Source organism: Furipterus horrens, unplaced genomic scaffold, assembly GCF_987537825.1.
Source record: "Furipterus horrens unplaced genomic scaffold, mFurHor1.1.pri manual_scaffold_5, whole genome shotgun sequence".
Lineage (NCBI taxonomy): Eukaryota > Metazoa > Chordata > Mammalia > Chiroptera > Furipteridae > Furipterus > Furipterus horrens.
In genome coordinates, this window is record NW_028327175.1 from 158979268 (window position 1) to 159005754 (window position 26487).

The 26487-nt window shown below is 35.6% G+C and overlaps 1 protein-coding gene across 1 annotated transcript in view; it reads left to right on the forward strand.

Annotated features, from left to right (window-relative positions):
• The window catches only part of TET1 (tet methylcytosine dioxygenase 1), a 117391-nt gene that overhangs the window by 63956 nt on the left and 26948 nt on the right, over positions 1-26487 (forward strand). Inside the window, exons 3-5 of the mRNA XM_090278112.1 lie at positions 11499-13830; positions 17603-17693; positions 18224-18317. Coding sequence (XP_090134238.1) covers positions 11499-13830; positions 17603-17693; positions 18224-18317 — 2517 coding nt within the window. The remainder of the gene's footprint in view (positions 1-11498; positions 13831-17602; positions 17694-18223; positions 18318-26487) is intronic.

A 26487-nucleotide genomic window follows, 5' to 3' on the forward strand; every position in this document is an offset into this window, starting at 1 on the left:
CAATCTAAATAAACTTCCATATGCTTTATTTATACATAATGTATTGAAATGAAACTTTGTATATATCTTCTACATAACTTTTAGTAACTTTTTGGTATGATAAACTGTATAGCATTAACCTATGTGCAATGGTACACAACGATTGTTTTATTTTCTAACGTTTCAGTAATAGATACAGTTATAGTAATTATCCTGGTAAACATGAACCCAAGAATAAAAATACGGCTCTAAGACGGAGAATGTAGTTTCTTGTAGCTTCTTGCCTTTACCCAAATAGATTTTGAAATTGCAAATGTAGCCAGTCTCACTTTCACAAAGCATTCTCACTAAAGTTCCATATTTTGTTATCTTTGCCAGATATGTGCTGAAGCTGATATATGGTATCATTGCTTCATTTAGGGATAATTCCTGTTTAGGTCTATAAAAAGACTGAAATTTTGGAATAAAGTAATCCAAAAGAGACCCAATTTGATGTAGCTTGTGAATTAGCATCAGTAAGATGGGGAAAAAAAAAAAAGGATTTGCTTGAACCTTATTCTGATCATAGTTTTAGGAAATGCAGGCACTTCAAGCAAAGGGTTCGTCGACCAGTAATCTCTCCAATGTCATTTTCTGTCCACTCTTCTTCAAAATCGCTTTCACTATTAAATTCTATCACATTTATTTTTTTTTTTTTTTTGCCATTTTGGTGGTCTAATATCAGGTTCATAACTATCTTCTGACAGACTGTCATCTTCCACATCACTGCCACATACTTCAAAGTCACTCAGACAATCAGAAAATGTGTCTGCATATAATTGAAAAATTCTTCACCATCGCAATGCTCCATATTTGAAATTTTTGCAATACTAAAATTGTGATAAAACGTGGAATATCTAGAAAAATAATTTTTTATAATAAAGTGAACATGATTGAACACGATTAAAAAAACTTATACAAAATCCTATGTTACTCTCAGTTTTAAGAATTGTATAAGCGAATGCAAGTGCAAACACGAATGAACTCATTGTCTGTCAACAGCGTTTAGTCTTGAAAACACGAGTTTTTTTCGTGACTGGTCAACAGTGTGTTAAACCAGAAGACGCCTTTTAACCAGACAGAGCTCTGTAAACCAGACGGCACCTTATACCAGAAGACGGCACCTTAAATCAGAATACACCTTTTTACCTAATGATCTTAGTCATGACCTGTGATTATAAACCTGAACCTGAAAGTGCAGTGATTCAATCAAAAAACAATAAAAAATGAAGACAACGGGAGGTGCCGAGAGTCAGAGGAGGAGAATCCCCAAGTGAAATCACTCGGCAGCCGCTAGGGAGTCTCCAAATCCACTCCTCTGGCCCCCCAAGTCCAGGTAGCCAGTGGGATTCTCCACCAAAAACTGAGACTTACCGGAGAGTCCTGGCGTGGAATCGCCAAAATATGAAATCTGGAAACCCGGTCCGTGCTGCCTTTCACTACCAGACCCAATGAGCAGAGACAGGGACTGAATCTTTATGGGCGCTTTGTTCAGATGGTCCGCGAGCTGAGAAGATGGCAAGTTTGTACCCTAACAGACCGTCTTAAATTCCATTTTAAGTGGGCTCTTTTATAAGGAGAAGGGAAGTGTAGGTAAGGGGTTTGGCATTCAGGGAAAAAGTTGATAGATAAAAGCTGCAGGATTCTTTCTTCTGTGTACTGGGCTGTCCTGGGCGTTGGTCTTTGTGCCCTGGGCTGTGGTCACCTCATCTTGGAGTGCAAGGGCTCAGATACCATCTCGATTGCTTGCAGTCCTCCCGAGGCACAAAGGTGGGGCTGCTTATGGTCTCCTGGAGTCCAGGTGGGTCATAACTGCAGTTCCTGAAACAGTAGCTTTTTACATACATTGATTACTAAGCTTATTAGCTGTTACCTGAAGCGAAAATTTTCCAACATTTGAGTCCCCCATCATTGTTATTGCTTACTTGATGCTGAAATTATTATTTGTACAACACTGCCTTGGGGTTAAAATTAGGACATTGTTATACCTCTGGTTTGAGTCCTGGCACTAAGAGTATTGATTTGACATTGACTAACCTTTCTAAAACCTTATCAGAAAGTTTCTTTTTAAAAAAATGGAAATATTAATGCTACTAGTATCAGGAGATAAAAGCAAAAGAGATAATTCCTAAAAGTGATTATAAGGATGTGTGAAAAGTAGTAAATGCTCAATACATAAATAATAGCTATTAATAAATATTCTTTTCTTCATCGTGGATTTGAGCCTGGAATGACTAAGGTTTTGTTACGTGTTGAAGGACAGGTAGAAAACTACCTAACATGTATTTTTACCAGACAGTTCTTTTCCACACATATTAAGATCCATGGTTTTATTTAATTCTTATAGTAATTCTGCTCAGTAAGTGGTATTACCGTGTTTCCCAAAAATAAGGACAGTGTCTTATATTAATTTTTGCTCCTAAAGACGCGCTAGGTCTTATTTTCAGGGGATGTCTTATTTTCTCATGAACAAGAATTCACATTTATTGTTTAGCAATAAAATCAACATTTATTAATATAATGTAGTCATGTCATTACGAACATCAGCATAACCAGCCAAACTCTGAATTCCATCAAGAATTTGGGAGAAGCTGTAGCAATGACTGCCACTAGGTCTTATTTTCAGGGGATGTTATTTTCTGGGAAACAGAGTATAGTCCCGATTTATCTTAAGGAAACTGGCTCAAAGAGGTTTCACAGAGCAAGGACTTGCTCTGGGCCACATGGTTGGTAAAATATGGAGCTGGGCAAGTAGCCAGTTTGTCTGATGCCAGCAAAGCCCACATTTAAAAAAAATATATTTTATTTATTTATTTTTTGAGAGAGGAGAAGGGAGGGAGAAAGAAACATCGATGTGGTAGAGAAACATCTGTTGCTCCTCGGATGCCCCCAACCGGGGACCCGCCCCACAACTCAGGCATGTTGCCTGATCGGGAATCCAATTGACGAGCCTTCGACACTTCAGTTTATGAAACGACACCCAACCCCGTTGAGCCACACCCGTCAGGGCAAGCACACACTCTATAAAAAAACACCATGAAACAATTAAAGTATACAAAAAGTATAAGGACTTATACACTGAACACCAGAGTTGGTTATTAACTTAAAGCATGGATAGGATCGTTCATGAAAAAGGCAGCGGGTTTCAATTTAGAATCCTTTAAGGAGTAGGCTCAGGGACACACACCTACAGTCCGGGGAGAGGGGTGATGCCGTGTGAGAATGAAGGTCCAGGGCAGACGTAGGTCTTAGAGATTTAGTTGAAAATCTTGCTGAGAGCCTATAAAAGAGCAGGTTAAATCTATGAACTTTAAGGAATGATTTGAATTTGGCAACTGTGAACTGGGGGGTAGCCATTTAAGATATCTGAATGAGGGGGGAATTTGATAGGATGATAGCTTGAGCCTGATTTGGGGTCTGAATGGTTGAATGGTTTTTGTCTTTTTGATTGGGCATACTGTGTACTGTTTCATAACACCAGAGGAAGAGGTCCAGAGATAAGGAAGGACCCCTGTGACTAGAGAGGTTTTACTCTTAGTTCAGTCAGACTTTCCACACAGTTGGAACCAATCTCTAACTTAGGCGGGGTTTTCTTGTTTTTTGTTTTTAATTAATTAGAAGTGGTCTCTCCCTCTACTAACTTGTCTTCCCTCTTTTGCTCCACCCCAAGTTAAAAAATTTACTTTGGATTGTAGACAAATGAGGGTGGAGTTTTTGTTGAGGATAGGAGTTTAAAAATTAGAATATACAAGAAGTCTGAATCTGGTGTGGAGAAGTGGGAAATTTCTGAACTCTCTGCCATGGCTCCTTGTTCAGCCCAGACAAGGACAAGGACGTAAGGCCTTATGGCACTAAGGTAGGGCAGGTGAGAATGAGTACTGACCCAGTCCCTTAACACCCCATCTCCCTTCCATAAGCCAGTCAGGTTCTGCCTTTCTGTGGCCTTTGAACCCCTCATCAGGCAGCTGTAGGCAAACTGGAGAAACAAAAATCATAAGCAAAACTCAATGAATATTAGGGTTACAAGACTTAGTATGCTACACGTCTTCTTTTTATACCTAAAAAGAAGAAAAAGGGAATTTAATGACTGGGATGCTGGAGTAGACAATTCCTAGGAAAACAAGACAGCTCTTTTACAGGTCCCTTGGAAGGATGAATTTTTTCATGTGTGTTAAAACTTTATTTTAGAATCTCTTTGGGTGGATACTTGGTGAGCGACTGGTTCATCTTTTATCTTGATGTAAATTGGTTTTGTTAGCAAGCTATTGTGGTGAGCATTGCACCGTGGCACAGTGGTTGGTTGCAAAGCAGGGGTTTTCCTCCATGCTTCTTATTCTGGAATGGGGGGTGGGGCAGTGGTAAAATGTAGTATTGGGCATGATTGTGTCATTTTTTAAAAGATTTTATTTATTTTTAGAGAGAGGGAGGGGGTAGGAGAAAGAAGAAGGAAAACATCTGTGTGAGAGAGAAACATTGACCAGCTGCCTCTTGCATGCCTGCAATCCAGGCATGTTTCCTCACCAGCAAATGAACGGGCACCTTTTCAGTTTGCAGGATGACGCCCAACCCATTGGGCTGTACCAGTCAGGGCAACTGTGGCTTCTTAAAGCCATCATTAATGGACGCGCCAGTGGTTCTACCCAGTTTTTTCTCAAAACACTCAATTTCAGGTTGAGAGCATAGATCCTAAGGGTGTCACTTCTGAGTAGGCATAAATACGTTGTGGGCTGCTCCTTGTGCTCTACATGTTACTTTTCAAAATTGCTATTTCCTCAAATGGATAAAAATTGGTTATTGGTGGAAGGGAGAATAAAACAATCTTAGATATTACAAGGAGGCCACACTACGTAAACAGATACTATATATGCTGTATTAAAAATTTCATGGGGAGAACTATCAGGGGAAAAATATTTGAAAAGACTCCTGGACTGGGAGTGAAAAAAAGATAGCAGGCTGAGAAACACTGATCTACCTGAAGTAAAATGTCACAGTCTCTTGTTGGACCATGTCTGTGAACATGTTTTGAAAGGTTTTATTTTTCCTTGTGATCTGAGCAACTATTTCTTGAGACAGGAAAAAAGCATGTATGGAATGTGAGTGTGTGCTGGGAGGGGCTACAATCAGATCTGTCCAAAGGGCAAAATAATTTCAAAATAAAATACCTCTTTGCTCAATTTGAGTTCCTTCAAGATTGGTGTAAGAATATCATGATGATAGGAATGTAGAGAAATGAGAAAATGGAGGGAGCTTGGAAACTATTGAATCCAGATCTGATCTGAGAAGTTCAACATTTCTGTTGGTTCAGAGTGGGTAGTACACTGAGCAAAATCTATGAGTCTCAAAATTAGTATAGAGGAGAAGGCAGAGAACTAGGGGACTTTGGACTTCTTACTGTCTTTTAAACTGTACTCTTGAACTCTTTGGGGCATAGTGGGGGGTGGGGGTGGGGAAATGATGAGGTTAGGGGGACAGAGGAGAGGAGGAGGACAAAGGTGTGCCGGTGGCATGGGTTTGGTGTTCCTAGAGTGTACATGGAAATTGAAGATGTAAAATAGCCACTCTTCCAATAGTCTGAAAACATTTCCTTCACAGAATTGGCTTCTCTTTAGAGATACTAGATGTTAAATATTTTGAGATTCAAGATGGATGTTTGGGAATACACTATATCTAAGCAGATTAAGCACCAAGAAAATCTGCATTTAAAAAAATTATAGTATAGCTAGTGGAACCTATTTCAAGTAGTGGTTTGAATTACAGTTCACTGATTATGCACGTTTCTAACCAACTCTTGCTCAGGTGGTCAGTCATATTGATAGTTTACAATCCGTCACCGTGGGCATATTTACACTACAAACAGTGGCCAACACTACAGAACAGGGTTCCTCACCCCCCACTTTCCAAGCTGATTGTTAAGCATTTACCAGCATACCACTGAGTACAGTATCGATAAGGCAAATGTTGACAGTTGCACCTAGCCTTCCTCAAATATTTTAAACTAGCAAATGCACATGTGTGTATATTCTGCACCCCTTCTCCTTATGCTCTACTTTGTTTATAACTTGATACTACAGAAACTATTCTACCTTTAGCTTTGCTTCATTTAATATACCCTAGAAATCTTCCGACAGAGAACATCAATTTTGGGGTTTCATGTTAAAAGAAATGTCAAAATATCAAAACAATATTTTGTCAGTCTGGGTCTAATGGCTCCCAAGCTTTTTCTGTTTTCTTAATGTTAACTATTGCTTCTAACTTCTTCCTACCCACCACTTGTATTGATTCCTTTTGTATCCTTTTTGAGATTCTTTATACAAATATGAATATATATAATTTCTCTATGCTTTAAAAAATTTTTAAAGATTTTATTTAATTATTTTTTATAGAAAGAAGATAAGAGAGGGAGAAAAACATCGATGTGTAAGAGAAATATCGATCAGTTGCCTTTCACACGCCCCCAGCTGGGGACCTGGCCAGCAACCCAGGCCTATACCCTCACTGGGAATCAAACCTGTGACCTCTTGCTTTGTGGGTGATACCCTAACTCTAACCAGCGACCTTTTGGTTAGCAGGCTGCAGCTTAGTCCACTGAGCCACACCAGCCAGGGCTCCCTATGCTTTCTATACAAAAACAAACATTCCATACATAGGTTCTATATCATTTTTTACAATATCCTGGACATCCTTCCTATTAACAATGGAATATTTTTCATTATAACTACAAGGTATTATGTAGCTGTATCACAATTGAGTTAGTCTTATAGATGGGCATTTGGATATTTTCAGTTATTTGTTAAAACATACAAAACTGTCAAACATATGCAATTTTGTATAGGTATAACTAGTATACATTTCCAAAGGTAAAAGTGCTATACCAAAGGATAAGTTGCATTTATAAAATTTTAATAGTTTGTTTTTTATTGTATTTTTTTATTACCATGTGTACCCCTTATAATTCCCCAAAGGCCTAGGTAGTCAAACTTTTTGATGTTTGCTATCTGGTAAGTAAAAAATGTTATTTTAGTTTCTTCTTAATTTGCATTTTTCTTAAGTTGAACACCTTCCTCAGGGTTGTAGTGAGGATTAAATGTGAGTGTATTATAAAACAGCTAACATTCTTTGAATTGTTAAGTCACTAGACCTCATTTTTAGTCATCTATTCCCCATCGCTATTTATGTGATCCCTTATAAAAAGGAAACAAGTAGCATCATCTCCTAGGTGACATAATTCCTCAGGATTGCTCTCTTCTCTCTTCCCCACCTTAGTGTTCAAGATTAACCAGTGATAGCAATTAGGTTGGTTTCTTTTCTTTATAACACTTCTATTTAAAAATAAATGTTTATACATATTTAGATGTATTTTTAAATAAGATGATGTTACATATTTTTTAAAAAATACAAACAGAAGTTTATTTAGAAAGTCACAGGGGTGGGAGAGTGAGCTGAGCTGCAGGGGTTCAGGAAGAAGTTCGAGGGAAAAGAAGGGCCGTTAATGTGAAGGAGAAAGACAGCAAAGAGACACGCCTAAAGGAGCAACGCATGGGCTGCTGGAGAGAGCTGCTCTTGGTCCTTCGTACTAAGGGCTTGTCACATATTTTTTAAATTGCTTTTTCACTCATCTGTACTGATTCACTTCTTTTTTGGGGCGAGGGGATAACAACTTTATTAAGATACATTTCACATACCATACAATTCATGTTTTGCCAATTCATTTTGACATGGCCTGAACTTGGGTTTTTCCCCAAGAAGTGTTTACTCTGGCTACTCGGTTTCACAATGAATGGCAAGTTTCACTATGAAAACTTAGTTCCTCTGTGAGCAGCAAGAACAAAAGTAACCATTTTGTTAGTGCACATGCACACAACCATGTACACTAGTACATTTAATAGGATGTGTTTGCAAGAGTTCAGGGGTGATTTCTGAGGATACAGAACTGAGAACATCTTATTATCCCCTAATGAAATGTAATCTGTTCAATTGTTTTCCTAAAGTCCAGGTTTAGTATTTGACAGTGTGTAGAGCATGTTTTCATGTAATTATAAAGCAGTGATTTTAAAAAGCCATATGAGATATAGCTAAATAATAAAGATCTGGATCTGTTATTTTTAATTATGCTCATTCATTAATGAGAATGTCTTATGATTTGAGCACGTAAATTTTAAAGGAACTTAGGATCTTTTCTGTAGAGGAATGTATACATCACAGTTCTAGTGTACTTGGATATGTGTAACAAATATTTAAAGCATCAAGTGAAAAAAAAACTTACATAGTGGTAAATGCTATTAACATTGTAGGTTTATCAAACCAGCTTTTTGTAGTGCTAGACAAGTATTTGTGTGTTTACATGAAAAGGGATGATAACATCACACCTGTGGCTTATTTACTTGGGTCGATGATATGATGGGTATTTTGCCATGCAATCACTAGATTGATACACAGAATAATGTCTGCACATTATTTTGGTTTTAGAGAAAGAGAGGAAGGGGGTAGAGAGAGAGAGAGAGAGAGAGAAACATTGATTTGTTTTTCCACTTACTTATGCATTCGCGGTTGGTTCTTGTATCTGCCCTGACCAGGCATCTTACCTGGAACCTTGGCATATCGGCGGATGGTCTAACCAACTGAGCTATGTGGCCGGGTTCGAAAAGTATGATTTTATCATATACAAATTATAATCTAATAAACCTGACTAAAAATTTTATACATATAAAAAAGTAATAATAACTCTTTAACATGTGTTGTGAATATTTTTGCAGTCTATCATTTGACTTTTGAATTTTTATGGCAATATAGCTCCTACCTTTGTTGACAGCTGTACATGTCAAGAAATACATTTTATATCGTGATTCAGTGCCACAGACACATCAAACACAACATTAAAGATTTACATGGTGCCCTGGCTGGTGTGGCTCAGTGGGCTGGGTACTAGCCTGTGAACCTAAGGGTCACAGGTTTGATTCCCAGTCAGGGCACGTGCCTGGGTTGCAGGCCAGGTCCCTGGTTGGGGGGGCGTGTGAGAGGCAACCACACGTTGATGTTTTTGTCCTTCTCCTTCTCCTTCCCTTCTCCTCTCTCTAAAAATAAATAAATAAAATCTTTTAAAATATTTACTTAAAAAAAAGATTTACATGGTAATTATCTTTACTAAATATAGTGTACTCCTTTTTTTTTTTTTTTTTTTTTTTTTACCACTATTAAAAAATGTCACAAAGAACTAAATTGGTATTTGGATTCATGAATTGTGATCAGCAATTTGATAAACATATTATGGTTTCTATAAGCTGGAGACTTGATTGAGTAGGACAAAAGTAGAAGAAAAAAATAAAATTGTTTATATTAGATAGCTATCTTTTCCTTTAGGCCTCTCACTTTTTATGCTTGCATTGGAAGATTTTTCCAACTTTGTGAATTTTCTTCTTACATCTTTTTATATTTAAATTAATATATCTGGAATTTTTGTTGCATGGTATGTGATAAGGATCAAACTTCCTTCTTGTCATTATTAAGAAAATGACACTTTCTCCGCTGCTTAGAAATCAAAGCATTTTAATAATAAAATATTTAATATTCTTGAGTTTAGTCTGTTAGTTTATCTACCCTGTATGTTAAAAAATTATATTACTTTTAATATTAATATTTTATATAATTGCTGTATTTTTCTTAAAAATCGATTATTTGATATTTATTTTTTAAGTTATTAAATGTAATATACATACATAAAAATGTGTATATGATAATTGTATATTTGGATGAATTTTGATAAACTGAACAACTGTGTAACCTGTACCCTGATCAAGAAATTAGATTGTTTAATGTCATATTACACAATTGGGTAATGCTTACATATATTATATTCTGAAAATAAGTATTGCCCTTCTGAATTCTGATACATTCTCTTAGTGAATACTCTTGGTTTTTCTGTGGAGTTAGTTAAATCACCTTCATTCAACAAGAATTCTACTAATTTTTGATATTTATATTTTTCTCTCCTTGGCATTGATTAGAACATCCAGTGCCATGTTTAAATGTTAATAGTATAGAAGTTATCCTCCTTTTGCTCCTGACATCAATAGAAATGCCCTTACTGTCTCAATTCTTGTATAATTTTGGTTGTGCTGTTTCAAGGTTTTAAAAAATGGGGATAAAGGAAAAGAAGAGAGTGGTTGCTTTAATGGGTACATGGTTTCTCTTAGGATGATGAAAATGTTCTGGAATTATACAGATATGGGTTTTGCACAACAATGTGAATATACTAAAAACCAATTAAGTGTACAATTTTAAATGGTAACATTGAATTTTATTTTATGTGAATTTGATCTAAAAATTTTTAAGGGGATTATATGGTTACCAACTTGCCAGAATGACCAAAATGAAAAGGCAGAAAATACTAGTTGTTAATAATAATGTAGTACCATTGGAGCATTCATGATTACTGGTGGGAGTGTGTATGGATAACCACTTCAGAAATTTTTTTGCCCTACTTACTAAAACTGAAGATGTAAAGACATATTTACACACTATGAACTAACATTTTCACTCCACTCAGTGTATATGTATATATGTTCACCGAAAGACAGCAGTAATAAAAGTATAGGCATGCTCTGACTGGTGTGGCTCAGTGGGTTGGGCATCATCCCACAAAGTGAGAGGTCACAGGTTCAATTCCTAGTCATGGCACATGCCGGTTGGGAGAGAGCAAGAGGCAATTGATGGGTGTTTCTCTCTTACATTGATGTTTCTCTCCCTCCCTTCCCCGCTCTTTAAAAATAAGTAAATAAAATCTTAAAAAATAGTATAGGCGTATACTTATAATAACCAAAAACTAGAAATAACTTAAATCTCCATCTGCAGTAGAATAAATACACTGTAGTATATTCAGTGAATTACTATATAGCAATAAGAATTAATGAATTTTACAAGTATACTTAACAACATTGTTGAATCTCACAAATATAATTTTCAGTGAAAGGAACTTGGTTATATCAAGTTTAAAAAAAGCAAAAGAAACCAATATAGATGTCAAAGCAATGGTTTCCTTTTTGTGGTGGGGTGATGACTGGATGGAATTTTCTTGGTTGGAATCTAGGCACATAGGTGTTCATTTTGTGAAAATTCAACAAGCTATGTACTTATGATTTGTACATTTTCTTTGTATATCTTCTACTTCGGTACACTTTGCATTAAAATAATGAATATTACTAACTGAATGGTACCAACTTAAAATTATCTTTAAAATTTACTTGGAAAAAATGCAAAGTATACCAAGTTATTAACTAACAGTCATGCAATTATTACAGTTTCTACGTTTTTTTTTCTTTCTCTCTATACACCTCTTATTGGTATTTTATGACTTCTCTGGACATGTAAAAGTGATATTTTCTCTAGGGCTTGACATTTAGTTTCTGTTAAATTGTAAAATCCCTATGGCTCTTATTCAGATATTTAAAGGGATAATATGAATATTTTCTGTGTTTGTTTTACAGGCAGATTTTAACAACAAACCAGTAAATGGCCTCAAGTCAGAATCCATGGAATTCAGTAGATGTGGTCATGGGGAAGAAAAAAGATTGGAATTGAACCCACATCCCCCTGAAAATGTAACTAAAAATGAAGAAAGTATGACAGGTATTGAAGTAGAGAAGTGGACACAGGACAAGAAATCACATTTAACTGATCAAGTCAAAGGAGAGGTTAAGACAACTGTGACAGAAGCTGAAAAATGGAAAAACTCTGAAGATGACAAGAAAAAAGTCCTACTTACTGATCTCCTTGAACCTCAAAAATTGTTTGCACAAACTGTAAAAAACGGCATTAAAAATGTATACTATTTACCAACTGAAACAAGTGTGTCTTTTAAAAAATTCAACATTGAAGAATTTGGCAAGGCATTTGAAAACAGTTCCCATAAACTCCTGAAAGACGCTGCAAACCATAACAATGCCATGAGCTCCATTGCTACTAATGCAAGGTATGATCATCTGAAGGGGAGAAGTAATGTTTCAGTCTTCCAGAAGCCGGCTTCAAACTGCAAGACTTTTCCAGATCCTGCGAACTTCAACTTAAATAGTCATACCAGTACGCCCAATGAAAGTGATCAACCAAAATCTTTAGAAAATTTACCAAGTAAAGAACCAAAACATGGATCTCCAGTTCAACCCAGTCTTCTATCCCTAATGAAAGACAGGAGATTAACTCTAGAGCAAGTAGTTGCTATAGAAGCTTTGACTCAGCTTTCAGAAGCTCCTTCAGAAAATTCCTCACCATCAAAGTCAGAGAAGGATGAAGAAACAGAGCAGAAAACAGCTAGTTTGCTTAATAGCTGTAAAGCAATCCTCTGTTCTGCAAGAAAAGACCTCCAAGAACCAAATTTACAAGGGGAGCCTCAAAACCTTCTTCACTGTCCATCTTCGGAAAAGAAAAGTTCATGCAACACAGTGGTGTTCAATGGCCAAAATATCATTTCCAAGTCACACAACAGTTCAGCCACTAACCAAGCATCCACAAAGTCACAGGAATATTCAAAAGTGAAAAATTCAATATCCCTTTTTACACCGAATTCAAATTCATCTAAAACTGACACCAATAAAAATGTTGCTCCAAGTAGAATTAATCTTGATAGTTGTTCCAAGAATTTGCATCAGTTGCCACCAACAAGTAATAAATTGGGTTACTGCAACCAGTCACTGGATAGCAGTAAAAAGTTGGACTCAAAGAATGGTCCATTATGTCAAGATACAGTTCATAGCAAAATAGAGGAAGATGTTGCAACACAGTTAACACAACTTGCATCGATAATTAAATACAATTACACAAAACCAGATGAAATAAGTGTTGAAAGTCCAGCAACAAACCTTGTTGAGTGTAATGTACAGCAAAAATACAGTCAGGAGAAGAGCACAGTACAACAAAAACCACCTTCCAGTGTGCAAAATAATCATAGCTCATCATTAACAAAGCAAAAGAATACAACCCAGAAAAAGACAAAATCTACCCCATCAAGAGACCGGCGGAAAAAGAAGCCTGCAGCCATAAGTTGTCAAGAAAATGACCAGAAAAAGCAGGAACAGCTGTCATCTGAGTATAGTAAGTTACATGACATTTGGATAGCATCTAAATTTCAAAGATTTGGTCAATTTGGTCCACATGATTTTCCTATCCTGTTGGGAAAAATTCCTCCTGCAACTGAAGTATGGAAACCACTGACTCAAACTAGTTCAACATTAGAACACAAAAAATTATTTCCTCCACTCACTCAGATAAAATTTGAGCGATATTATCCTGAATTAAAACAGGAAAAAACGATGAAGGTTGATCCATGGGATTCTCTTTCTATATCCCAGTTACAAACAGAATCCAATGGGCAGGCGTTTACAGAAAAAGCTTATCATTCTCAGGTACAGCCAACAGTGAATGTCAATCAGAAAGCTCATCCTTTACTCCAGCCCTCTTCTCCAACTAATCAGTGTGCTAATGCGATGGCTGACAATGACCAAACACAGTTCCAGCAGGATGCTAAAGACCAACTCATGCATCAGAGACTGCCGGCATTGCCTGGGATCTCTCATGTGACCCCTTTACTGGACCCAGCACAAATTCTCAGGAATGTAAATGTAGTATGTTCAGGTGGAATGGCAGTGGTTTCTACCAAAAGTGAAGAGGACGTCTGTTTATCCAGTGTTGGAGCATCAGAATTTTCCCCAGTAGACAATGCACAGAAAAGTTTTAATGATTATGCCATGAACTTCTTTACTAATCCTACAAAAAACCTGGTATCCACAACGAAAGATTCTGAATTGCCAACCTGCAACTGTCTTGGTAAGTGCATGTGTATGGTGTGTTGTGCTTCTTCATTACCTGCGTTAATTATCTTAAGTCATGGCTGAATCAAGTTTTGATTTATATCTTACATATGGCATTTTTGCCCTACTCATATTCTAGCTAAGATGGATTACATAATTCTATATTCATTTTTCTGTGGGACCGTTATTGATTCTATTCAGATAAATTGGAAATTCAACTCATAGTTGGGAAACTTTCTCAAATGGAAAATTTGCTGATTTCTCTCAAGGCTAACTGTCTTTCCAGTTGTTTATTGCCATAAGAGTGAATTCCCTTAATACTTTATTACAGTTTACTCTTTCTATATTCAAAAGAATTTTAAACTGTAAACTTTTTGCTTAAGAAATATCTTTTTACTGTACATGCATACAGAGAATGTAAAATATATGTACAGCTTAACAAAGAACCATAGAAAGCATCTGTGTAATTGATACTCCAGCCAGAAACTGGAACTGGTTTATTTCTTTTTCAATGCCTAGAGCTTTTATGCTCTGCAATATAAAGGGTGTGCCTACATATTAAAATTTTTATAATTCTGGCTAGTTGAAGAATTTGCAAATATTTTGGAGTTTTAAAATACTAAATTGTTAAATAAAGATTGATTTCCTATTTCAAACAACAATAATAAATAGGTTTGTGCAAATAGCTGTGTTGTGGACCAATGTCTAATTAATGTGTTTGTATATTTTGTGCCTTACGAGACACTGAAAGAGAATATTTAGAAACTAACAATTAGAAGTTTTATCAGTGTTTTAAAAGCTCAGAGAAAATCTTCATGGAGTATAGATTTTCAGGCAGGTTTTATGAGAAATTTGCTCAATATTTGAAACATATGAAAGCTTAATTTGAAGCCTGTACTGATTAGTCAGTGCCTATGGTCAGGCTTCATGTAAGTGCTCAAATATGAGAAGTTTATTTCCTGGAAGATAGCTGGAAAGTAAGGAGGTTAAAGAGATTGTGTCATTAAAGTTTGTTAGGCTGCTTGAAGCCCCATTATTTCTGCTTTTGTACAACTTAATGATAAGACAAAATTTGTAAACTAACCTGTTTTGAACCCAAATAGGTTTAATAATACAGTTTTTCTTAAAATATGCCCCATATCACAGACTCAGGCTTTTTATTAGAAGCATCTAGTTTATTCCAAATTGGGTAGTTAAAGGATTGTTTGGAAAAATAGAGTATATTATTCTGATTTTTTTTAACCACTGTAGAAAAAAAAAATTGTGAAGCGTAATAATGACTTGTAGTTTTCAATTATCCAAAGTACACTAGATATTCTGAAATAAATTCTTCTTTTTCTACTCTTCGTTCAACACATAGTTTTGACAGCCTACCATGTGTGCCAGGCACTAAGGATAGGCTCCTCTGAGAAGGTTCTCACAGTTGAGAAAGGGTGACAGTGCTGTCTGTGTAGGGATGAACTGGGAGAATGAAAGGCTCTTGGACTAAGGACAGAAGAGTACAATAATGATAATGGCATCCATTCTAGATATTTTATTGCAAGTCTGATACAGTGCGATACCCTTGATTTACATTCACAACAACCTTACAAAGAAAAGACTTATTCCCGTTTTACAAATGAGGAAACTGAGTCACAGAGAAGTTTTTACAGTAGTAAACAAATAAGATGGAATTCAGAGATAGGCAATCCCAACTCCAGTGCCTGTGTATGTAACTTTAACCATCTGTTGCTTCAAAAATCTAAAGAAAAAAAGTAAAAATAATTTTCTGAATATCATTATGAATGGAACAAAAATCTCTAATTTAAAATGCCATTAAAATTTATACACCTGAGGCAGTCTGATTACTGTATGCTGTGTGCATATAGTTTCAGTAGAATGATTGTCTAGTTCCAAGACCCTTTCCTTACACATAGGAACTTGTCACAGTGTAGGAGTTAAGCAGCTAGTCGTTCAAAGTTATTAAGTATCTGCAGTGGAAACAGAACTGTTTCATACACTGTCACTTAATGTGTTTTTCTGTAATCATTACATGTGAGGTTATTGTGCTCATTCTATAGGAATAGGAACGTAAAGAAAAGAACAAAGCGCAGATTCACTCAGAAATCACCCCAAGTTGGGACCATTACATCTAAGGGTAAAGGATTTCCATGGAGAGATTATGTTCTAGCAAAATAAAGACAATTAACCTCTAGATCAGGTCAAATTTACCACTATTAGCATTTTAGATGGAATAATTCTTTATTGTAGTGAGACTGCCTTATGCATTGCAGGCTATATAGTGGCACCCCTGGCTTCTACACACACACACACACACACACACACACACACACACACACACACACACACACACACACCCCACAACCAAAAATATTGTCAAATACCCCCTCAGGAACAATCACCCCTGGTTCAGAGCCACAGTTCTAGATCACCAGTAGTTAGGTTAACATCTATTCAATATATCTTGCTTAAGAAGCTACTTTACTTAATCCCAAATTGTATTTGATGTCCAATCAAAATAGTTCAATAATGACCTTTGGTATAGGTGGGCACACCATGGTCAGAAATTCATTCCACAGTGATTCTAGATAAAAATGGTTCTAAGAGAGACCAAGTTAAAAAATACTATTTTCTAAGTTATATTTAATTCACATTCACAAAAATTCAAATGGTACAGAAATATAATGCAGACATCTTACAATCTCACTCCCTAAAGACAAAACCTCTTACAGTTTTTCTATATGAATAAACATTATATTGATTTTTAAAAAGATTTTATTCATTTATTTTTATAAAGAAGGAAAGGGGAGGAGAAAGAGAGTGAGAGAAACATGTGCAAGAGAAATGTCAATTGGTTGCCTCTCATAACACCCCAAACTGGGGACCTGATCCGCAATCCAGGCACGTACCGTGACTGAGAATCAAACCTGCGACCTTTCAGTTCAGATGCTAGCGCTCAGTCCACTGAGGCACACCAGCCAGGGCAACATACTGATTTTAATTTTGTTTTAAATTTTACAAAATATATCTTTTAAAACATACTACTTTTGCAATTTGCTTTTTTATCTTGAGAATTCTTAGATTTTTTTTTTTAGTACACCTGACACTAATGCAAAATAATAGTGAATATCAACTATAATTGAAAAAGAAATTTAAGTTTACAAATTTTTTAGATTTTTTCAATGCTTGTAAATATTGTTTTAATAGCTTCGATGTTTTCCACTATATAAACATCTCCTAATTTATTTACCACTTACTGACAGATGTTAAGGGTGTTTCTCTCTCTCTCTCTTTTTCTTTTGACATTTTCATTGTTTGTAATTAGAAACATTCTTGTGTACATTTGCCTTGTAAATACGTAATTGTGTGAGTGAAGAGTAGAATAAATTCTTAGCAGTGCAATTGTTGGGCTCAATTAATAGGATTCTGAGGCCATGCTTTTAAAATATATTGCTCTTGGATAAATTTTAATTTTGCACCACAATTAATAGATTTTTTAAAGCAGAAGAGAAGAGAATATATATGACCCACATCTTAAAATATTTTCACCTCTCTGATTTTCAGGGGAAGAATGAATTAGTTAGGAGTAGAAAGGAACAAGAACAAGTTAAATTCCAGGTCCTGTTGCCCTAGAGTTTAATTATTAAAGCTTACCAAAACCTTGTCAAGATTCATTGTTCTGAATTGAAAGAAGAAGAAGAAAAAAAAAAAAAAAGTTAAAATAGCTCTTCCTTGCCCCTACACAGTTCTGTAAAACTTTGGGTCTAATAATCTTATTCCTTCCACAGATCGAGTTATACAAAAAGAAAAAGGCCCATATTATACACACCTTGGGGCAGGACCAAGTGTTGCTGCTGTCAGGGAAATCATGGAGAATAGGTGAGGAAATATGCTTCCCTGTTAAAATCATTCATTATTGTGGACCAGACTCAATGCAGAGAAATCATCTCTGGGAACAAGCATGAGGTGAATGGAGAACCTTCAGAAGTATGAGTTGGATGTTTCTTAGGGCCCAGGAAAAGAACAGTTTCCTGGTGTCCCTGCTGAGTCACTTATCACATGAGCCATCTCAATAAGACACTCATAAAGCAAGGCTGTCTCTTAAATTCAGAAATATTCATTTTTATATTATTGCATAATAATGGTAGAAATAGTTCAAATTACTTCAGTCAACACCATACACATTCTTTTTGTCTGTCTGGGAGCCAAGCTATTTTACAAGAGTGATCTTTAAGGGGAAGTAAACAACTGGATAACAAAATATCTGCCACACAAAACTAGATTTTTAACAAAAGTAAATTATAAAGAATGTTTGATTTTTATACTTCTGTAAATCTGTATCTTATGCACATTAAAATGTTAAAAGTGTGTCTTGCAATTATTTCCTCTTCAATGTGTTTTGTACTCAGGTATGGGCAAAAAGGAAGCGCAGTACGGATAGAAATAGTAGTGTATACCGGAAAAGAAGGGAAAAGCTCTCATGGATGCCCAATCGCTAAGTGGGTAAGTATTTTGTATTTACACATTTTTCAAAATGGATTGTTCCACATATAAAATAAATAAATACTTTATTAATAAATACATTATTTATAAAATTAATTTATTTATTAAGTAAATCAATTTTTTTCCCCATGAAAACATGGACTAGAAAAAGACCCACTTCCATTATTCCCAAGGAAATCGTAAGAAAACTATCTATCTTAGCCTGGGCCTTTTATGTTAAATGAACGAAAGTGTAAAACCCTTCCCAGTTGTCAACCAATGATCTTCATCTCCCCAGCATCACCACTTTTATCAGTTTCTTGTGTACTTGTAGAAATCATTCAATGCATTTATAATTACATGACACAAATAAATGGTACTAATCTATGCATGCTACATTTTTATCTTTCTTTTATAAGTTAGTATATTTTGAAATTCTTTCCAATTTGGTATCCAGAAGGCCACCTTAATGGAAATCATGTAATATTGAAAACAAAGTCAGATTTTTTACAACATATTCCCAAAATCGTTCCTATGACTACTTTAAGTTTTGTGAAAATGTAGAGCTATAAAAATAGTAAGAACTGGATTCAGCTTCTTTAGGAGGTTTTCAATCGAAAAACTGTTCATGGCCAAATGTATATTCTCTGTAGGATATTCACATCCATAAGGATATTAACCAATTTATTTGGAATTCTTGACCATATAGTCATTTAAGACCCCTGTGCTCTCACTTGTCGATAATGATGATTATGATAATAATAATAAATAAATAATAATAATAATAATAATAATAATAACTACTACCTTATATTACATATCAGGCACTATGTTAAGAACATGACATATTGCCTCATAAATCCTCACAAAGAGACTATTACGAATGTGGAAAAGGTAAAAGCCATTATTTTTATACTCCTTTCAGAGATAAACATTAAATGCGAAATGGAGATAGGGTTTGAGCCCAGGTGTTTCGAAGTGAGATGTTTGCCACATCCTTACCTACTCTAGGAGACTGTTATTGGTTATTTTTCAGCCTTTGAAAGGTGATAGCAGTTACAAGCACAAGAGTTGCACACTGAACACCACATGCTTTAGAATACTTTGTTGCTTCCATCTATTTGAAGAGCATAGTCTTGGTAAAATACAGATAAGCTCAGGGAACTGAGATATATCTTGTTTAGTTAGTTATCTTACATCTGATAAAGTGTAAAAATCTTAAGCGTACACATCGAGGAGTTCAGGTAATGATATAAATCATTCTAGCATCCCAGTCAACAACTCCACATAAAGATAACTACTATTTTGACCTGTATTGCTATAAAGAACATTAAAAAAAAATTCACTCCATATAACAAGAATCATACAGTATGTACTTGTGTGCGTACCTCCTTTCACTCAACATTTATAGAACGTGGATTTCATGGCTTGGGATCCAACAGCCACCTGGAACCACGAATTGACTTGATAGTGGCAAATTTGTACTAGGATTGTGGGAGAAAGATAGAAGCCTGAGTCCCTGATGATACCAATGAAGCTGCCACACCAACCCCAGGCCTTCTTAAATCTGGATTTCTTTAACATGAGAGAGATTTATTTTTTTTAACTTGTTGAAAACCTGTTATTTGGGGTTTTAGAATTAAGTCCCAACTAAAATGCCTGCCTTTAATTTGTTAACAAATGTGGATAAATATTAAGTTCTACCGGTCATTTCACTGATGGGGAGAAACTGTCCTAGAGTCACATTAGCCATCACAAACACATTTTGAGACTAGGCTTGGTGACTAACATTCAAATTATTCTCTGGTAACACACATGTTTGCTGATGTCACTTTGGCTTTTAAGAAAGAAATAAAATGTCCTAAAATGCTCCCCTGGAAGTCTGAAACTTCCCCTAAAACTTTTGTGAATGGTTGGGATGGGGCTGTGGGTTGGTGGCTGTGAACTATTATTTGTTCATTTTTATGGGTCAACTTCTTGTCTTGCTATGCTCTGATTTTCACACTGTTTCCAACTCAGCTATGAAAGTTGAGTACCCCTCTCAATTTCCACAAAACACTGACTCATACAAGTCCACCTCCATGAGTGAGAGTTTTGGTGAGTCCATCTAAACAGTAGCTAGAGTGATCTTTATTTTATTGTATTCACTCATTTTGGAAAGGTAACCTAGTTGGTTGAAAATATTTTAAAGTAAAATACTACATAGACTCCCCATTAGTCTTCTATTGATTTTATAGGAACTCCTTTAGGAAATTGACTGTTTGTGATAAATGTTGCAAATATATTTCCTCAGTTTGTCATTGTTTTTAACATTCATGTTATTTAAATGAAATTTAAAAGATGAAAAATTCTTTCATCTTCTATGACTTTAGGATATTATGTCTTAATTTTAAAATATCTTTACCACTTCTGCTTTATAAATAATTCTCCCATTTTCTTTTTGTAGTTTTTAATGGCTTTATTTTTTCAGACATTAACTATTTTATTCATTTTTGTACACAGATTGTTAATAGCAATTTTTTTTCAGTTGACTACCCAGTTATCTTGTTCCTACTGATTTATATTTGTTTATATTAGAAGATTTTTTATTCTTTTACATCCGTGTTATGTCTCTCCTGTATCAACATCAAATTGCTCTAATTATTTAGGTTTTATAATATGTTTTCATATGTGATAGAACTAATTCTTCCTTTTAAATGTTCAGAAATTTCTTGACTATTGTTGCCTTGTTTATTTTTCCATGACTTTATAATCACCTTGTCTTGGTGCAAGAATAAAACCCTGTTGGTATTTTTATTGGAATCATACTACGCAGAGAATTTGGTGAATTTGTATTTTTTTGATGTTTAGTCTTCCTGTCCTACCTATGATGTCTTTCCATTTGCTAATGTCTTTTGTCCTTCAGGGTCTTTTAAAGTTTTATTCCCACAGGGTTTACATATTTTCTGTTTTCAAATTTATTTCTTTTGTGTATTTGAGATGTAGAATCATGTAATCTATTTTCCTTTCTAAATTTTATACTTTTAATTTCTTTCATTTAATACACTTAGTCTACCAGACTAACTCATATTTTATATTGCTTTCAATATGGCCTCCCTATCTTGTTCCTCTCTTTAGTGGGAACCTTCCAGGGTTTTCTCATTATGAATGGATCATCAGGGAAGACTGCTCTGGGAAGGGGACATTTAAGCTGAGATCTGAGTGACAAAAAGGAGCTGAGTATGCAAAGAATGCCTCCAAGAATGTAGGAAAGAGCATTCCTGAGCAAAGAAAGCAGTGCAAAGGTCATGGAAGAGAGTACATTCTTTAGTAATCTAAGAGGAGTCATGAAGTTGAGGAGGTAGAGAATGGAACCAGGTGAGGGTTAAAAGGTAGGTAGAAAGCAGAGCATGGATGGTTTCATAGGTCATCATGAGGAGTCTGGGTTTGAGTTTACAAACATGAAACCTTTGACATACTTTGATTAGGGTGTGTTATCTACTTATTTGTGTTTTTTAAAAAGCATTCTAAGGAGTTAATTGATCAAACCTGTATTAGTTATCTGTTGCTGTTGACCAAGTTACTCCAAAATTTAGTAGCTTTGCACAGCAAACAGAGAGTTTATGGGTCAGGAATCTGAGGGTATCCTAGTAGGAAGCTGCTGGAAGGTCTCTCATGAATTTGTAGTTATTTGAAAATTTGGGGATCCTGGGATGTCATTTGCAGGAGCCTTGATGGTTGTGTGGTAGAGGTTTCACTTTCTTAAAAGACTTCTTACAGTGCTTTCTCATGTCATGGCAGCCTGGCTTCCCCTAGAGGGAGTCAGTCAAAAGATAACATGGAGAAGGGAAAATAAAACGGTAACGTGGAGGAAGTCATAATGTCTTTTGTGACGTTAGCCTTGGAAGTTGTTACATAAGTAAGCCCTATTCAGTGTAGGAGGGGACTGTGCAAGGGCATAAAAACCAGGTGGAGATCATTGGTGACACCTTGGAGACTGGCTGTATATGTCTTCTTCACTAAATATCAACATGTAAAGGATATTACATTGGCTTAGTAAAACATATCTATCTTAGCCCTATTCAACATATCTCATGCCTGCTACAGCTAATCTATCTACCTTAGCCATATCTCCTCTAAAGACAAAATCATTGAATTTGTGAGTCTTCATTTATAAAATAATGCTATTAAACATAAACATTGTTTTTTATAGAATATACTAACTGAAAAGCTCATGAAATGGAAATTAATAAGAGCAAGGTAGCTGGATTAAGTTTAGGGATTTTGGATGATTATTCCTTTCCTTCAAACCTCCTCAAATGTAATAACAATAATTACACTAATAGAGTTGGTTTACATTTCTATTTTTTTTATGAAAATAAGGATGAAGTCTGCAGCATAAAGAGTTCGGTAACAACTTTCTCTGTTAAATTCCTCTTTTGGTTCAACTCTTCTTCAAGGGTTCTTAGGTACAAAGAGAGTATTTAGCATTTTCCATGTAGCAACTGTAGCAAAATTACTTTATTATTTTCCCTTTTGCAATATTCAGATTAAATGGAATATTTTGATATATAGTGTTATATATATCTCGCAGTTGTCACAAATACAGAAACAATCCAGTGATAAGGAATAAAATAAAGCACAGGTGCTAAGCAACTTATTGAACACTTTGGTATCTACTAATGACAATTCAAAAGTATAATTGTAATAACAAAACCAAGAATTGATTCTGTATGTCTGTGAAAAAGAATGAAATTGGTCTCAAATGATTATATATGTTAGAAAAATCATAATGTTAATCAAAATTCACTTTGTGCAGAATTTCCAAGTTATATCATTTAAAATACTCATATTGTTCATTGTTAGTACCTAGAGTAATGCCCAGCATAGACAATACTTAATGTTTTTGTTGACTGAAAGAACATGGAACTTAAGTGAGAATATTTTAAAATATTTTAAATTTGAATTGGTATCTTGAAATGGTGCTGTGGTATTCATTATTAGCTTTTTTCTGAAGCATGGGTAATGTTTTGTGATAGAACTAATAGTCTGCTAAAGTTGTTCACCCCAAACTTGAACTTTGGATAGGAGTGAAATGAAAAAGCATGAAAGAATTAGGTTTCTCAATAGTATACATAGTTTTTAGGACTTTATAAGTAGATTATTTTGAACAACACCAAGGCAATTAAGTCTTACATATGGATGCTTTATGTAGGAATCAAGTAAAAACGGGGTGAGGGGAAATGAAGATCAATTATTTTAAACTAAGGAATCTAATAAACATTCGACTAGTGGATTGCAATGCCCCACATTTTCATCTTGCATAGTGTACATTTGCTATGTACTTAATATTAACCTAACTTAAATCAAACATTATGTGATTTTTTTTTTTAATGTACGTTTTTCCTCTCTGCAGACTCTGTTAATAGTAGTTGAATTCTTTTTTATTTTTATTGTGCTACACTTCTCTTTTTTTTTCTTAAAGGACAGGTTTATTATTTCTTTTTATACTTATATTTATTTTTTATTTATTGACTTGAAAGAGAGAGGAAGTGGGGGTTGTGGAGAGAGAGATTTGTTTTACCACTTGTTTATTCATTCATTGGTTGATTCTTGTATGTGTCCTGACCAGCGATCGAATCTGCAACCTTGGCATGTCTGGATGACGCTCTAACAAACTGAGCTACCCTGCCAGAGCTTGCTTCTCTTTAAATGGTCACACACAAAATGCCTAATAGCAAATTCTGACTGGGCAGCACAACTTTTTGAGCCATTCTCATGTTGTTTTGCCTTTACCCTTAACACTGTTTGATTCTTTTTCTTGAAATCTTTCTTATATTTGTCAGGGACTAGTAATCTTGTTATTCAGATTTTGGTGGAAAGGATGATACAGTTTCTTGGATGCATTATGATCTATTAACTCTCCTCTCTCCAGTGGAGCCTTTGGAACAATGGCAGGAATAAGAAGGAGAATTCAAACAGGCTGCCCTGATGGCCCCTATGCCTGAGCCAGTCACACCAGGCACCAGATGATGGGTCCTCTCTGGAGGATTATATACAGATGAATATGTTTTAGCCTACTCTGGTCAGATGTTGGATCAGAGTTTTGGGGTGAGGTGTAAACGAAGCCTAAGTATCCAAAGAGTTTCAAACCATCCTGCCTGGATTTATACAATACAATCTTCAAAGACCTTTGTTTCCTTTGCCGAAGGTTCTACCTAATAGCTGACTTGGTTGTCTTTACCTGTACCATGGGGCTGCTTTTTTCTGTGCCTGAGTTTGGCACCTCTGTGTATATTACCATGTCAGTGTAGTAACAGGAGTAGCTGATGTCCTGGTTTACTTGTTGGTTTGGTGGATGTGGTATCTTGCTGGTGTGAGAAAACCACTTTATGCTTCTTTGATGAAAAGTAGACAAAAGCCAAGAAATTGATTGTCAGCTGATGTTAAATTGACTTAATATCTTCACTGCCTGTTTCTGTCATAGCATTTTTCTTCACTTAAGCCTGTCGTCTGTTGATGCACCATTAGAACTACTTTTATGTTAGCTTACTTACTTACTTAGTTCATTTTTAAGGAAATTTTTTATTCAACCATAATATACACAAAGAAAAGTACACAAGTCATAAATGTTCAGTCCAGTGAAGCTTTACAAAGAGAACACATCCACGTAACCACCACCCAGATCAAGAAATAAATCATCTCCCCGCCACCACCACACACACAAAGGATGGAGTTGATCGTGGTCTAAACCTGCCTCAGGAGCTCCCATGGGGAATTTAAATTGCCCCCTCCAGACCAATTTAGAGTATACTTTTCAGGGTCACTCATATATAGGCTGCTGAAGCACAATAATTTATAACCCAGGATAAGGGGACTCTGTCATAGAAATGCTAGGAAATTTTTTTCTAGTCTTTTATTTCCACCCCCTCTCAGAAAGTGCTATCCCAAGGGTCACCAAATACCTTAACTGCCAAAGAAAATTGAGGTTTCTTATAATCTTCCTTCAGCAGTTAAAAATATTGAAATAAAATATGTATTTGCTTATCTGTAGTAACACAGCTTTCTCTAATCACTCCTTCATTTTTTCAGTCAACCAGTCTATAATATGCCTTCTTAGGTGAACTTGTTCATCACTACGCATTAAGCAGTCACCAATGTACTATATAGTCACTATGAAATCTGACGTAACTGCTAGAGAGTGGCATGTAAGGGAAGCAGAGAGGAAACTAAGGGAACTGAGGGTCCAGAAACAGCTCTGGAGTGCTGTTGACCCTTGAGCTTTAGCTTGAACACTAGGCAAGCATTATTTTTATGTCAGAGATTCCAGTATTAGAACCAGCTATATATAATAATTTTTAAAGAGAAGGTTTATAATTATAGAAGCCGTACGGTAACAGTACAATGGGTAGAATTCTTCCTTAAATAATATGCTTGCCTCATGGGACTTGTTTTCCAAACATTTTAGAATTACATTTATATTATCTTTTCTTTTTTTTTTAATCTTTTATGGTAAACTCTTTTTAGTCCTTTGAGAAGAGTCTCCTCCACGAAGCCTTCCCATTCTCTTCATATAGACTCTGGCTTTCCTTTGCACCCTTATTCATCCAAAACCCTTACAACTGTCTAAAACAACGGTTCCCTCTTATCCATGAGGGATGTGGTCCAAGACCTCCTCAGTGGATACCTGAAACCTCATACAGTACCGAATCCCATTTATACTGTGTTTTTCTCTATATATACTGTGCATACCTTTTTTACTTAAGGGGAGCACTTTAGGGATTCTCTTTAGCATATCTGAATTGCTAGCCAAACTATTGTTGCTTTTGGGGGCCATTAATAAGTAAAATAAAGTTATTTCAATACGGGCATTGCAATGGCTGGGATAGCTACCAAGTGGCTTGGTGGGTGGGGAGCATTAACATCCTGAATATGTTGCACAGACACAAACCAGGCTGGATTAAGCAGGAGAGCCTGAGACTTCATCATGCTTCTCAAAGTGGTATGTAATTTAAAACTTATGAATTGTTTATTTCTGGAATTTTCCATTTTATATTATAGACTGCAGTTGACCCCAGGTCATTGAAACTGGAAAACGACACTGTGGAAGGGGGGGGTGGCTAATGTATTCCCCCCCAACAATATTACAATAGAAAATTGCATTCCTAATATTTTCCCATTAGTGCAAATGATAATATACATTCAATTTCGT